The following is a 15106-nucleotide window of genomic DNA, read 5'->3' as shown; positions in this document are numbered from 1 at the left end:
TAGAATGACGAGAAAAAGGAAAAATGTAGAGTCTGATGAGAATCCTCCAGCGAAAAACTCATTTGAAGGATACGGATATGCTGCTGCTGATGCTGAGAAGAAGCCACAGGAGGAGAGAAACAATTTCAGAACTTTTCTAGCCAAAAATGAACGATTTGGAAGTGGAAATCGAGGTGGAGGAGGTCGTGGAAGAGGAGGAGATGGTGGATTTAGAAGAAATGATAGAGGTGGACGTGGTGGTGGTGGAAGAGGATTCGGTGGTAACAGAGAATTCAGTGCCGGAGATTTTGAGAAGGTTTGTGTCAGATGGTGTCGTGAGTGATGTAGCGTCTCTGGCTTTTTAAACTCAAAATTACAGAAAAAGTTTCGATATGTCGAGTTAAAAACATTTCTAAAATTTGTATTATTTTGCAAAAAATAAAAAAAAGCCGAATTATTTTTGAATTTTTTAGTCATTTTCCTGGACAAAAATTGTTCAAAATGTGGAATTATAGGTTTTAGACCAATTTCATTTTATCGAATTTCGTTCGGATTTTCGAGGTTTCTTTCCGAAAAACTGTCTGAAAAAATGAGCGCGGGAATTCACAAATATTTCAGTATTTTTTTGAAATTGAATTTTAAAAAATTTATATTCGATATATTGAGACTTTTTTCTGTGAAGAATCGATAAAATGAACTCCAAAGCGCTCCCTAGGCAATTACCACAAAAACGTATATATTTATTTAATTTACAGCAATACGGTCGAGTTGGCGGCGGTGATGACACGAATTCAGGACAACCGGATAGCTACGGACAAGCTGATTCGGCTTCATTCAACGACTCTCGACCAGATGGAGATGGTCGTGAATTTCCGAAAGAAATTGTTGGTTATCTGAGAAGTATTGAACAAATCAAGAAGAAAGAGGGAAAAATTGAAGATTTTATTCTGGAAAAGTGTGCTGAAGAAGTTGTTGGCCAGGAGAAAACTCTTCTCTCGTGGACAGAAGCAGCCGTTGTTGTTGAATCTGTATTTGGAAGTTGTCCTAAAGGAGCAGCTCTCTTCCTTTCATCGATTTCTCGTCTCAAGCATAAAACATTAGCTGAGCTGATTTTCGGAGGAGCTAGTGCTAGGACAATTGAAAATTTGATATTCTCGATGTGCCCAATCGCCGAATCAGAACATGTGGAGATTCTTCAAAAACTAGCAGGAATTCTTATGGATAACTGGGCGGATGCTGTTACAACACAACCTTCGAGTTTTCTGATTCGAGCTATTGTCTGGGTGTGTTGTGGATTGTCAGCAAGGCCAAAGGTTGGAGAGGAAAAGAAAAGAAATTACAAAGGACAAGAAATGAAGGCTAGCTTGAAGAATGTTTATGAAAAACTTGCAATCTTGGCATTCGATGAGAATCTTAATAAAACCTTTATGGATTCTCCGATTTTTGTGACACTATTTCAAGATTTTATTGAAGCCGATGGGCTTTGGGGAGACAAAAGAGGTGATGAATATGTGAAGAAGAAGCTCGAAAAGGAAGATATTGAAGGAATCTCGAAGGCATGGTATTCATCAAATGGATCTCGTGTTTGGGATAAGCTGATGGAAACTTGCTCAGAAGATGCTCGAAGTCTTTTATGGATTGAATTTTGCAGTAAAAATGTTGACGAATTGACAGATAATCGATTCTCAAACTTTCCTCTTCAAAAAATGATCAATAGCTCAACATCGTTGGAAATGGTCACTGAAATAATTGAAACAATGGCTCCAAAGTGTTCTTCTCTGCTTGAACATCAGAATTCTGGTGTGTTCCTTTCGGTTATCCGATGTGCTGCACGATATCCATCATCCGAGAAAACCATGCTTCAACAACTGAGAAAATATTTCCGCGCAGCTTCAGAGGCAAAGAAAGGACAATTTTTACTCAACGTGCTTACTTTGAATGGATGTGATGGAAGCATTTTCGATACTCAGAAGTTCACACAAAAGGTTAGCTATAGCGTATACGACTTCTACATAATCATTTGAAAAATAGATTTGGAAGTGGACTATTTCTATAAATAACAAAAAAAAGTGTTGATATAACGAGAATAACTGTAAAAAATGTTTGGAATTTTACTTAATTTTTAACTTTTCTTAATTAAAAAACGTTCATGTGGTTGATTTTTTTTTTGAATTCCTTAGATTTGGCATTTTCCGTTTTCAGTCGGTAATAGTTTCAACTATGATAAAACCTCAGCTAGTTGGGGTTTATTCTTTTTTTTTTCTTCGATTATTTATGTGAAACAGATTTTTTCAATTTTCAGAAATTTTTCCGCAAAAAAAGCTGGCTTGAAGTGTTTTTTCTTCTTCTATGTTTCACAACAATAATCAAAGAAAATACTAAAAAAAAATACTAAAAAATATCAAAAATAATTCAGCCATTTAAATTGTTTTCACAAATTAGAAAAAAATTTTAATTCAGAATTTTTTTTTAGTTTACAGTTTTATTCAAAATTTCCCCCAATATTCAATCAAAATTTTCTATATTATAAAATTTAAATAAATAAATTCCAGGGTACAATGCTCGTCTCAGAACTTGTCAACTTCTCAAAAACGAAAACATTGGCAACTGGCTTTGAGCAACTCAGTGAGCAACAAATTCAAGAAATGTCATGTAACAAGTACACTTCTCGTTTGATTCAAGCTGTTTTGGCTAGTAAGACTATGCCAGAAGAGATCAAAGAGAAGATTATTGGTGCTTTTGATGTAATTTGACAATGTTTATTTAAATTTTCAATTGTAAAATTTTCAGAAAAATTCTTGGGAGACGCTTATCACTGATACTTTCGGAAGTCGAGTTTTCGAGAAAATTTGGGAATTTGTAGACGTAAAGCGCAAGCAGGAAATCATGAAAGTTCTTGTTGGAATTCATGTGAGCATTTTTCTGTAACAAAAATATATAATTCACTTTCTTCGTTTTCAGAATTCATCCAAGTTCTGGAAATTTGCAATGCTTCGCTGCGATCTTTACCTGTTCAGAAAAAGCCGGAAAGATTGGGTTGAAAAGATGAAAAAGTCTAAGAATTAATTATTTTTGTTGTTGTTACTGTTGATGTTGTTTGTTCTGTTTTGAATTTTTGGTCTTAATGTTTGATACGATTTTATTGAATTGAGTAAAAAATTGGAATTTATGTGGCTTATAACTCAAGGAAACAAATTTGTTTTGTTGGTTTACCGGATCATCTGATAATCTTGGCAAACAAAAAGGGAATTCCAAAGCCATTTCGCCGTTAAAAACTTGTAAGAACTCTAAGTTTGAGAACAAACTGGTAAAGGGAGTTGAATTCTTACTATTCGGAATTTTCATAATGATCAGAAATTCTGTAGCTGAAATTTGTCGCCGGATAATTAATTCTACAAAATGATTTTATGCACCATGTTGTTCCATGTATTAAAAATTAGTCTAAAAATATAGAAACGCATTCGAAAATAACATTTATTTGAAGTGAAACATTTGAAAATGTGTTTAAAAATTACCCGATAGCAAGTGGTCTCAGACTGTCCCATAACCGCATGATCTACGAAAAATGCGGAAATTTCTCGCCCAGAAAAGTGTGAAGTCAGCACGCTCTTAACCGTTCGACACTAGTTGAAAACTCTGCGTTTCAATTCCCGCATTTATTGTAGATCATAGCGTTATGGAACAGTCTGACACCACGTGCGATAGCTACAAATTGCCGATTACACGTGGTGTCAGGTTGTCCCATCACGGGTTGACCTACAAAAAAAACGGGGTTTTTTCCCTTAAAAATGTGACGTCAGCACGATCTTAACCATGCAAAATTGGCTAAAATTAATGTTATTTTCTATATTTTTACACTAATTTTTAGCTTAAAATTTTTGGAACAACATGGTAGGATATTTTGTAGAATTGTAGAAATCCCACTCCTGTGTCAGATGGGATTTTTTTTGCCTGAGAAAAAGGAACAGATTTGACAATATGGCACAAAGCTTCTCTAGAATCTTTAGTAGCGAGGGTTGAGATTCCACAAGATCCCAGAAGCTTTTCATTTTTCAGAAATGCATTGGAGCCATTTGTATAGAAATCCCGAACTCCTAAAAAGTTAGCACATGATCCATATCACATCAAGTGGCATCAGTAGCAGCTGGGTGATCATTTGCATGTGAAATCTCGAAAGGTGTTGCGCAATGCTTCAACTCTTTTTCTGTGCCGAGTGATATGTGTGTGCGGACGGTAATATTTGTCAACGGCGCGAAGAAGAACGGGGGAAGGTGAAATACCGGTCGGATCACGGAAGGAGAGAGAAATGAAGTAAGGGAGAGAATAGCATACACATCCACCCTCTTAACTTTGACTTTTGCCGCACTCTTACCTCTCGGTGAAGGTGCATGCTTCTTCTACACTTCATTACTTACAGTTTCTACGGAAACCTGAATAGAGATATTTTAACTGATTGCTCGAAAATTTATATTTTTCCATAGACCATTATGTGTGAAACTCTTCAATTCGAGTCTGAAATATAGTTAAAGTTTAGCTTGATCTTTTTCACCCTTGGTCACAGTTCCTCGGCTCGGACGTAGCTTAAGTTAAAGGCCAGTAGGAGCACCACCCTTACTTCCAGTTCTGGAGTGCATATGGCTTGAGGAACGCATTATTATCCTTATTTTTAGATTTTAGATTTATTTGAAGGTGTTAAAAGGTGTGTTTTCAACTGAAAAATATTTATTATTTCTTTTTTCTACAGTTTGGTTGTGAAATACTTTTTGCTCATTTCTAAATAAAATGTGCTATTAATGTAAGGTAAATTTTCAATACATGGTGCATCGTTAACTACCACTTCTAAGGTTTGAACGCTGATATCTCGAGTTTCTTTTGTTGTATGAAAAAATATGTCGACTGAAAAGTTTATATATATATATATTCTTAGAGTACATTCCAGATAGAATACACTTGGAAAAAATTCAGAACTGTGCAAACAATATTCAAAGAAATTTTTTTCTGACAAGTCTTTTAGATAGATATTTCACATCAATGTTCAATTTTTAAAGTCAAGTATATTTCAAATTTACCATAAATAAGTTCTTGATTTTCCTCAAAAAAATATATTTTCGTCTGATTTGTGCTCAAAACTGTGTTTATTTGAAGTTGCTCAATATTTGTAAGTCTTTTCTTGTGTCGCGCATGTCAACAGAGACACATTCCCTCTCAAACAGTAATTCGGTTTAGTACTCTTCTATTCCACTTTTTCATTTTTTTGTCTGTGCACGTTCCAATTCGTTCACTTTTTGTGCTCGTTTGTGCACATTCAAGAGTGAGTCCTTGATACAAAACTTTTGTCGAAAGTAGTACTTTTACAAGTAATACAGGACTAGTTACTTGTTTAGTCTGAAATATTTGTCGCTTTTTCAACTTTCTGCTTACCGCCTGATTATTGATTACAAAGAATCACAATTTTGAGTCGTCTTAAATAATCCAACCTGCGAAAATCTTAAGTTTAATGGTGAAGTAGCGTCAGTTGGCAGTTTGCTAAAAATACAGAACAGTGGTTTAAAAGTTTATTTAATTGAAACAATCGAAGATGCTTTAGAATTTTCCAAACTTGTCAGCCAAAGTTTTTGCAAATTGTTAAATTTTCAAAGATTTTTTTTTGAGAAATTTCTAGCAAGCTTGCATGTTCGAAGCCCTACTGTTACTGTTTGTTACATACAATTTAAAAATTAATAAAATATAAAAGGTTTTTTATGTAAAATTATGATATATCAATGTGTGACAGCCATTTTCGACTTGTAAATTTTTGTAAATTGAGTTGTGGAGTAAATTGTAAAGTAAGATTGTAAATAGAAATATTAAAAAAACACTGATTTATGTTTTTTTTTAATTTAAAAATTTCTATTTTTTCTATTGTATTTTATTTTCCCGGAGAGTGTGAATTAAAAAAACAGTTTACTTGGCACTGCCTTGCCGTTTGGCTCTTTGATCTTATTTTTTAAGACTAGATAGACTTTGAAATATTGAAATCCAATCTCATCAAGTACAAAAGATCGAACAAATATTCGTTTCGCGCTCTTTTCACGTTTCCTCGCATTTCAATTGACAGGTTATTTAATCATTAATGATCAATCACATTTTAATTTCAGAATTCCAAAGTTTCAATGTCATCAGAACGTAGTGGTCCCAATGGATCATTGGAAGAGTAAGAACACTTATGAAATATGTTTAACAAAAATGTGTATTTCAGTAACGGTGACTATTTGCCATTAGAAGTAATTGGTGAGGAAAATTCTTTAGATGAGAATCATGTGTGTGAAGATGTAATTATGTCAATTACAAATAAGCATGTGCAATGTTTGGCGAGGTATGTAATTTAGTTACTTTTGCTCTCATGCTCCACGTTTAACTTTTTGTTCATTATAGAAATATGATTTCAGAACTATAAAAAAAAATTTCAAACAAAATTTTGAACTTTTATGACAGTTTGAAGACTCGATTTTCTGAGTGGGTCTCACCACGATCTCAGTCATTGAAGCTTCTAAAGATGCCAAAATTTATTTCATTTCTCGCTAGTTTCTTGCCCAAGTTTGGCCTAAAAAGTATTAAGGCAAATGTTGGGCAAAATTTTGGCAAGCCTAGGTTTAGCGGCACCCAAGTTACCGTATATTCTCTATTAGTGCTGCATGCATCACTAATTTCAGGCCCTTTTTTAATGCAGCACTATTAGAGACTGCAGTACTACTGGAGACTGCAGCATTAATTTTCGAACGGCTATTTTCAATTATAGATCACTAGTTTTTAGTCCCAAAAACTCATTTTTAAGCAGAAATTCATAAAAATTGCGAACTTTTGTAACAAAAAAACCCAATAATTCAATTACTTATTATCAAAAAATCATCAAAAATATACAAAAAAAACCAAAAATATCGAAACTGTCAAGTAACTCTTTCAATAGAAAATGGGGTGCAGCACTAATAGAGACTGCAGCACTATTTTTCGGACCCTTTTTGAATGCAGCACTATTAGAGACTGCAGTACTACTGGAGATACAGCACTAATAGAGAATATACGGTATGTTTGAACGACAGACTTTCAAATGTTTAAATTCCAGATTTTCGAACAATGACCTGCTTGCCAAGGACACTATCGGTCAAAATGCTCTTCACATGGCAGCCCGGGTTGGAAATTTGAACATTTTGAAGTGAGTGTAAAGATGCAGATGAAGGAGGGCAATTGAGTGCTTTTCCCTTCCGGCAGATCAGCTCGGAATTGATATGCGTTGGAAGGGGAGATGGAAGAGCAAACAAAAAGAGAAATCAGGTCATTGACGAGAGATTGAGATTTTTTGCAGGTACTTACTGGACAGACTTCCCGAGCTTAGGGACATCCAGTCGACGAATGGTGAAACTGCAGCACACATCTCGGCTGCTCATGGAGGTATTGAGAAGGGGATTCTGAGTTGGAAATGTTGGGAAGGGAGCCTTCTAATCTTATAATGAAGACCTCAAAAAACTTTTTTTTGGACGAGCCAGTTTTTGCGCTTTTCTCAATTTATGGGTGTAAATTACAGAAAACTTTAGATTGAAGAAATTTTCAGCAGCTTTCCATGTGAATGTAGCTCAAATTTGAAGATTTTCAAGTGAAAAAAAAAACCAAAAGGTTTTATTCATACAATTCTCGCCAAAAAGTTTGTGATGAAAATATTTAATTTTTAATTTTTAAATTTGGCTTTGAATAAAGAACAATGGGGAACAAAAGAGTGAAATCCGCGAGCCTTTGAGTAATCTGTTCTAAAAATTCCGAAATTACCATAAAACAAATTTAAAATCTCAATAGCCCTGGCGTATTTGATTTAATAGTTATCCACAATGAAACCTTAAAAATTGTTTCTAAAAAGATAAAATTACTGATTTTGAAATACAATTTTCCTAGATATGCGAGCACTTGAAATTCTTCTTGGCGGCTCCCTAAAATCGACAATGAATTGTGCAATGACCCGTGACGTCAACGGAACATCCATTCTTATGGCCGCAACTGCTCGTGGTGACACTGACATGAGCATCTGGTTGCTCAGAAAATTTGGAAAAGCACTTGCACTTCTCGATAATAACTGCAAAATGCTACCAGTTCATGTGGCAGCTGCACAAGGAAATATTGAGTTTCTTCGTGCCGCAATCAAGTTTGATAATCAAATGGTAAATGCAAGAGATGAATTTGGGTGTACTCCATGTGTATATGCTGTGCAAGGTGGATGTCTTGGAACTGTTCGATTCCTAGTTGAAAAGGCTAGAAGTGAAATGGGATCAGTGAGTAATAGAGGTCAATCTCTACTTCATATTGCATGTCTCTGTGGTCATGAACATATTGTAAGATGGATTTTAAATAGAAGTGGATCTGATGCTATTTTATGGACAACTAATGATAGAGCAAATGCTATACACTGTGCAGCATGTGAGTACATCTTTCTGATATTTTAAAGAAAAATGAACAAATTTCAGATTCCGGAAGTGTACCTGTTCTTTCTCATTTATTAAATGCATTCAGCAAAAAGAAGAGACATTATGTAATGACATTGAGGGATACAAGAGGAAATACTCCACTTCATTTGGCTGCAATGAATAATCATTTGGATGCAGCACTTTATATGGTTTGTGTTATAAAAGAAATTAGGGGTACGCGGCAATCGAAAATTATTAGCATTTGATGGTTTTTGATTTTCCAAAAACGAAAAATTTCTGAAATCGGTAGTCTCAAAAACTATGTGTATTCCGGAAGTTAATAAGTCAAGTCTTCATGTTTTTGCTTCAAATTTTAAAAATTATGAAACATTTGTATTTTCATAAATTTCTGAATTTATCGAAATTGCCGGCATTGTAATTGTGAATAAATATGTAATACACTTTCTTGTATTTAGCTTGAAAACGGTGCGGATCCAGCGTTGATCAATGCCAATGGTCACTCTCCTCAATCGATTGCAGCTCTCCGGCATCACAGAGAAATGGAAAGACTTGTGGCAGCTTATCAAGGGAAGCGAAGAAAGAGCAAGTCAAAGAAGAAGTCACAATCGATGCATGATCTATCACAATTTGCTTCTCCAAATCCGAATGGTCCAATTAGTCCAGGAGGTGTCACGAGTTATTCAAGTAATACAAACGGATTTGAGACGGCTGAAAGAAGAGCATTCTCGCCACGTGAATTAAGTTCGGGGTACTCGAGTAATGGAGATGTGGCTGAGTCGATGTAAGTTTTCAAAGAGGCTGAATGCAAAAAAATTCCAATTTCAGTAAAAGCGAGGCAGAAATCGTTCGCCATCGCCTCCGATTCATTGAAGATGACATTGATTCCCTCCGAGATACTGGTGCTCAAACAGAAATGGATCTTCTTCAGACTCATGTCAAAGTGCTTGATGATAAGACATGGGCTGGTCTCGGTCTTTCAGCTGTTGAACATATTGATCGAGTTCTTGATGAACTTGAATTTGAAGAGTAAATCAAGAGATTTTAAAGATTTCTGTATAACTTCTCATAACTTCTTTCAGTTTTTATTTACCGTCAAGTTCTTTCTAACCCTTTTCTTTTCTTCAAATTTTTAAATTGTAACGCTCGTATCGTTTGTGAAATTTACTTAAGAAACATTTACAGATCTCATTTTGTATATTCGTTGCAATTTGTTTTATTATCAAATAATTTTCCCAGAAATAAAAACTTAAACACAAAGTGAAGATTACTACTTTGTAAGTAGTTTCATAATACAAAAAAATATGGAAATGAAAGAAATTAGTTCCTGGTTTTCTGAATATCGTTGAACTCGTGGGAGATGATATAGATGCGTTGATCTCTGACCTCCTGAAAAATTTAAAATTGTAGAAATTATTCAAATGGCGCTTCTGGGGCACGCATCTCCCGCATTTTCCCTCTAGGAAACGATAAGTAAAAATACATCAAGACAATCTATATTTTATTAATTGAAATTTTCGATTGATTGGAGTAGTATTTGTTTTAGTTGAAAATCGTGGAAAAATGCTTTAAATTGTCCTAAAGTTCGAACTTGAAGTCAGTCCAATTTAGAACGGTACAGCCGGCTTCAGCTGAGTTGGACTGACATCGAGAAATGAAATACTTACCAAAAAGTCGTTGTACATCTCCACGGCAACTTCCGATGCAACCAAATCACTCTGAGCCTTGACGAAACTCAAAATAATTTTCCCGTCCATTGTGAGATACTTCTCTCCGAACTCTTTGAACAATTCCTTCTGATCGACAATACCATGATCCCGAATGCTGTGAAGCAAGCTGTTGATGATGTAGGGCTTCGCGATATGTGTGGCATTGTAGATGTGAGCAACGAGTGTAGAGAAGATAAGAAATAGGAGCCAAAACCTAAAGAATTTCAAATTAAATGTCAAAAGTTGAAATTAAGAACTTGCCAGAGGAAAAGGAAGATTTTCTCATTAAATACATTGATTCCAATCAGACATTCAACAGTTTCCGCACGATTGTTTCCGGCAGTCTCACGGATTTCAAAGTCACAGAAGGTGACACGTGGGAATAATCCAGTAGTTTCCCAGGTAATTCCATTAAGAAGATTCATAAAGAGAGTCCATCCCCAGAACATATCCTTCTCTTGATCAAGAAAAATTGCAAGAATTACAAATTGAGCAATTGCAATGATGAGGTACAACATCTTGACAATTGAATAAACAGAGTACATTCTGATGCAAGAAAATATGGATGGAGTATGGACAGTCGTGATCTTGGAGCGCATAAATCTAGCCATCTCTTTGACTTTGGAACTTCTTTTTTCAGTAGTTTCAATTTTGATTTCATTTGCAGTATCACAAAAATATATCAATGGCATATCGGTTGTAGACTGAGAAAGTCTCCAAATAAACTTTGGAATCATAAAAGCAATTCCAGCAACTGCCAAGTACATACTGGACCATTGATAGTAGGTAAGACGATGACGTTCTTTGTGATACATTGGAATATCTGTCATGGATTGTTGTCTTGGATAGAAGTAGGTGTCCTTCAAGAAGCAGTAGTTCTCAGCAAATTCTTCCCAAGCGCCCGAGTACGTCTGAGGAAGCCAGCACTCCATCGCTGAGCCAACATAGCTGAAAATAGTGGGATCGTTTTTTTAAGTTAAACTTAATTGAACGTTTTGAACAGTTGGAAACTCGGATTCTAGATAACTCAACTCCTTAAAATAATAGGTTTAACTATAAGGTTTGAATTTTTAAAATACAATTACTAGAAATGATTTTGTTCCATTCAAAAATAATTATTGGAGACTGGGGAAGCTATTAAACCCTTAAGCCCTAAAGTTATTTTTAAAAAAGTAGTATGGGATCTCAAAATCCCAATTATCACAAAATTTAAACGAAACCTATGGGTTCCGGTTTCAAAAATTATTGTTTTTTGTTTTCATAATAATGAATTGTGTTTCACAGATATGACTTAAGAAAAAGAATTAGAGAAATGAAGAAACCTCAAGTCAGAGTACTACAACAGTATATCGTATTTGTATTTTATTCTCTATGAAGAAATACTCACAAAATAATCCTTTAAACTCCCAGAAACGGCCCGTAAAACAACATGGTGAAACTAAAAACGTTGACTGAAAATAATTTACCTTTGGGCTGAAGTGAGAATGGCTGCGATGATGAAGAGGAAGGCAGTGATGAGACATGAAAGGGTATCACTTGCATCATCAATTGCTGTGATCCCAAGATGACTTGTCAATGAGGTAAGAAATGGAACAGAAAACATTCTGTCCCTTTGAACCAAAGTGACAATGCTCTGAAAGAATTTTTCATTGAACGAAATTAAAAATGAGATTGAAATATTGTCTTTCGAGAATCAATGATTGAATTGAAAATTGAAAATGCTTGAAAACATGGACAGACAGAACGAAAAATTATTGTCAATAACATGTGTCGGCCTCCCAACTGTGTGGTATTTATACACGAATGCAGAGTTTGTGGGCGGAGCTTGCGTCGTCTTCCAGTGGGTGGTTCATTTTATGAATCATCTGCAATTGAGACCAAGGATGACATGGAAAAATTGGTTATTGATTTTGAGATTTTTGTCAGGAGTATCGAATGATCAATGGGATGTGAAATTACAAGATTTCGCCTAAAGATTTTTCTCAAATGTCTGAAGATCGGATAATAAGACCTATATCAAAGTGAAATGATGCCTTTGCAATTTTTTAAATACAAAGTCAGAACCTTGGCTGCCAAAAGTTTAAAGTTTCTTGCAACATCTCTCACTTACAAAAGACGGTCGCTCTTTTTATTTCGAAAGTTTTGAATTTAGGTTTTTGATAGTGAAAAATTAATGAAAAAACGGCTCAAAGTTAGTTTCTAGATTTTGACTTTAAAAAACTTTTTTTTAAAATTCCTTTTTTTAGTTCGACCATGATCTCCTATTCGATCTCCTTTCCGTTCTAACTTTGAGTTCAATTACCAAATATATATTGAAGTCAATACATCTGTAAAACAATTTTTCAATATCTCTAGCATTTCAGTTTATTTCCAAAGGAAGCCGTACAAAATCAAAAATCACCGGGTAATTCTACTACTCGATGGTAGTATTATTCACGGGTCGAACGTTACAAAATTAAAGAGTTAAAGCAATGTGAAATAAGAAAGATAATTATGACAAGAATGGCGGATGGGAAAACATGGAAAAACTATTGCTTTCCGTTCTTCAAGATGTTGTTGTATTTGTCCTCAGCGATGTTGGCACGGTCTCTTGCTTCCTGAAAATGTAGGAATTGGAGGATTTTCAAAAGAAAAATAAGTGCTTGCCTCCGTGAATGTCTAACTATTACGAAAATTGTTGAAAAGACTTACTAAAAAGTCGCTGTACATCTCCACGGCAACCTCCGATGCTACCAAGTCACTCTGAGATTTGACAAAACTCAGTATAAGTTTTCCGTCCATTGTGAGATACTTCTCTCCAAACTCTCTGAACAATTCCTTCTGATCGACAATATCATGATCCCGGATAGCAAAAAGAAGACTGTGGATGAAGTATGGCTTCACAATTTGAGCAGCGTTGTAGAAATGAGCGATGAGAGTGGAGAAGACGAGAAACACAAGCCAGAACCTGGAAATGAGCAGCAAATGAGCACTGAGTTTTAAAAAAAATCAGAGACTTACCAGAAGAACAAGAAGATTTTCTCATTGAATTCATTGATTCCAATGACACACTCGACAGTTTCATCTCGATTATTTCCGGCCATCTCACGAACTTGGAAGTCACAGAAGGTAACGCGAGGGAATAATCCAGTAGTTTCCCAAGTGATTCCATTGAGAAGATTCATAAAGAGAGTCCATCCCCAGAACAAATTCCGTTTCTGTCCAAGAAAGATTGCAATAATTACAAATTGAGCAATTGCATTGACGAGGTAGAGAATCTTGATAACTGAATAGACCATGTACATTCGAATGAATGAAAACAACGACGGAGTATGAACGGAAGTGATCTTTGTACGCATGAATCTTGCCATTTCCTTGATCTTCGCACTTCTCTTATCCTCAGTTTCATTCTTGATTTCATTTGCAGTATCACAGAAGTAGACAACAGGCATGTCAGTTGTAGATTGAGAAAGTCTCCAAAGAAACTTCGGAATCATGAAAGCAATTCCAGCAACTGCCAAGTACATACTGGACCATTGATAGTAGGTAAGACGATGACGTTCTTTGTGATACATTGGAATATCTGTCATGGATTGTTGTCTTGGATAGAAGTAGGTGTCCTTCAAGAAGCAGTAGTTTTCAGCAAATTCTCCCCAGTCTCCAGAATACGTTTGCGGGAGCCAGCACTCCATTGCAGAGCCGACATACCTGGAAGAAGTAATTTTTGAATAGTGAAAGACTACTCTATTTGCAGGATTCGGATTGAGAGCTGGTAAAAAGTTTAAATCATCAAAATACGCACATTTTGAACAATTGGAAACACTACAATCTCTATATTTTCAGTGACTTCTATTTTTGATTGAAAGCTAAAATAAAGCGGGTATTATGAATTTTAATTTATCTTTTTTTCTATTATTCCCGCAGGCGTTTTCCGGGCAAAAAACGGAGAGGCAAAAAAAATTTACAAGACTTTCAAACGAGAGAAGGAAACAACTTACGTCTTGGCTGATGTGAGGATGGCTGCAGTAATGAAGAGGAAGGCAGTGATGAGACATGAAAGGGTATCACTTGCATCATCAATTGCTGTGATCCCAAGATGACTTGTCAATGAGGTAAGAAATGGAACAGAAAACATTCTGCCCTTCGAACCCGAGTGAAGATGCTCTGAAAGATTATATGTATGTTGAAGAGTGAAGAAAAAAAGAAAAGCTTTTGATTGAGCACAGATTGAAATGAATGATTGAATGGAAAGTTCTGGAAAACAGAGGAATGGGCGGAACGGAAGTAGATAGAGAAAAGCAAAAAGAAAAGCATTTTTATTGGCCACCAGTGGTAATAGGGACTGGTAGGCGGAGATTGCAGCGAGACACTGGGGGTCTTCCAAATGGTATGACTCATTAGAAGAAGGGGAAATCAGGTCGAAGGAAAAATGAACAGAAATTGAGTGTTCTACAATAAATTCAATAAAAAATATTTTCTCTGTAAAACTGAAAATAAACTGAATGACAATAAAAATTTAAAAATAATGAGGGAAGTACACGTGGCGGACTGTGCAAGACGTTCCACGTGTGAGGTCACGGGGAAATTAGGGCAAATTTTGTTTATTTATACGACGCGATTCTAACAACTTTTCCGGAACCTTACAGTGATATTGACTATATGGTCAGTGTCTTCATTAATTTTAAAGTTTCTAATAAATCATTGTACATTCCAATAAAAGGGTTCGTATGGGCGGTACACTTCAAAAGTTGCGTTGCGCTTTGGAAGCTGATATTCACTATTTTATCAAGGTCACAAAAAGCCTTTCGTTTTTGTTGTTCGACAAGATTCTGAAATTTGAATGGATATGTTCTTTTCACTCTCTTTAATTATTCTCTTATTTTTTTTCTTTGCAGAAACTTTCACTATTTTTCTCATTCACTTTTTTGTGTGCAATCATAAATATTTCTCTCAAATTTTATCAATTTTCCATTAAATGGGCGGGATGGGAAC

The 15106-nt window shown here is 35.3% G+C and overlaps 4 protein-coding genes and 2 non-coding genes across 6 annotated transcripts; 3 read left to right on the top strand and 3 right to left on the bottom strand.

Annotated features, from left to right (window-relative positions):
• The first annotated feature begins 3 nt into the window (after positions 1–3).
• ZK792.5 (Nucleolar protein 9) lies at positions 4–3147 on the top strand. Its single transcript, NM_069811.5, has 5 exons — positions 4–295; positions 735–1964; positions 2532–2723; positions 2770–2889; positions 2941–3147. Exons 1-5 carry the CDS (start codon positions 5–7, stop codon positions 3043–3045), a joined length of 1938 nt encoding a protein of 645 aa, NP_502212.2. The 5' UTR covers position 4; the 3' UTR covers positions 3046–3147.
• Positions 3148–6116: 2969 nt separating this feature from the next.
• ZK792.4 (ANK_REP_REGION domain-containing protein) lies at positions 6117–9686 on the top strand. The gene is made up of 8 exons (NM_001028448.5): positions 6117–6172; positions 6218–6334; positions 7082–7171; positions 7322–7407; positions 7903–8421; positions 8469–8617; positions 8885–9210; positions 9255–9686. Exons 1-8 carry the CDS (start codon positions 6132–6134, stop codon positions 9457–9459), a joined length of 1533 nt encoding a protein of 510 aa, NP_001023619.1. The 5' UTR covers positions 6117–6131; the 3' UTR covers positions 9460–9686.
• Positions 6502–6651, bottom strand: ZK792.9. Its single transcript, NR_056682.1, has one exon. It is a non-coding gene; the product is annotated as an Unclassified non-coding RNA ZK792.9 (non-coding RNA).
• Positions 7188–7321, top strand: ZK792.11. Its single transcript, NR_056681.1, has one exon. It is a non-coding gene; the product is annotated as an Unclassified non-coding RNA ZK792.11 (non-coding RNA).
• Positions 9625–11768, bottom strand: inx-9 (Innexin). Its single transcript, NM_069809.3, has 4 exons — positions 11602–11768; positions 10397–11083; positions 10094–10349; positions 9625–9815 (listed from the first exon to the last, which is right to left on the bottom strand). The coding sequence occupies exons 1-4, from the start codon at positions 11736–11738 to the stop codon at positions 9747–9749; spliced, it is 1149 nt and encodes a 382-aa protein (NP_502210.2). The 5' UTR covers positions 11739–11768; the 3' UTR covers positions 9625–9746.
• A 718-nt stretch (positions 11769–12486) lies between these two features.
• On the bottom strand, positions 12487–14278 carry inx-8 (Innexin-8). Its single transcript, NM_069808.8, has 4 exons — positions 14113–14278; positions 13136–13822; positions 12827–13082; positions 12487–12732 (listed from the first exon to the last, which is right to left on the bottom strand). Exons 1-4 carry the CDS (start codon positions 14247–14249, stop codon positions 12664–12666), a joined length of 1149 nt encoding a protein of 382 aa, NP_502209.1. The 5' UTR covers positions 14250–14278; the 3' UTR covers positions 12487–12663.
• Positions 14279–15106: the final 828 nt, after the last annotated feature.

Source organism: Caenorhabditis elegans, chromosome IV (assembly GCF_000002985.6).
Source record: "Caenorhabditis elegans chromosome IV".
NCBI classification, from domain to species: Eukaryota; Metazoa; Nematoda; class Chromadorea; order Rhabditida; family Rhabditidae; genus Caenorhabditis; species Caenorhabditis elegans.
Note: the sequence above shows the minus strand (reverse complement) of the source record. Positions and strands in the feature narration are given on the sequence as shown.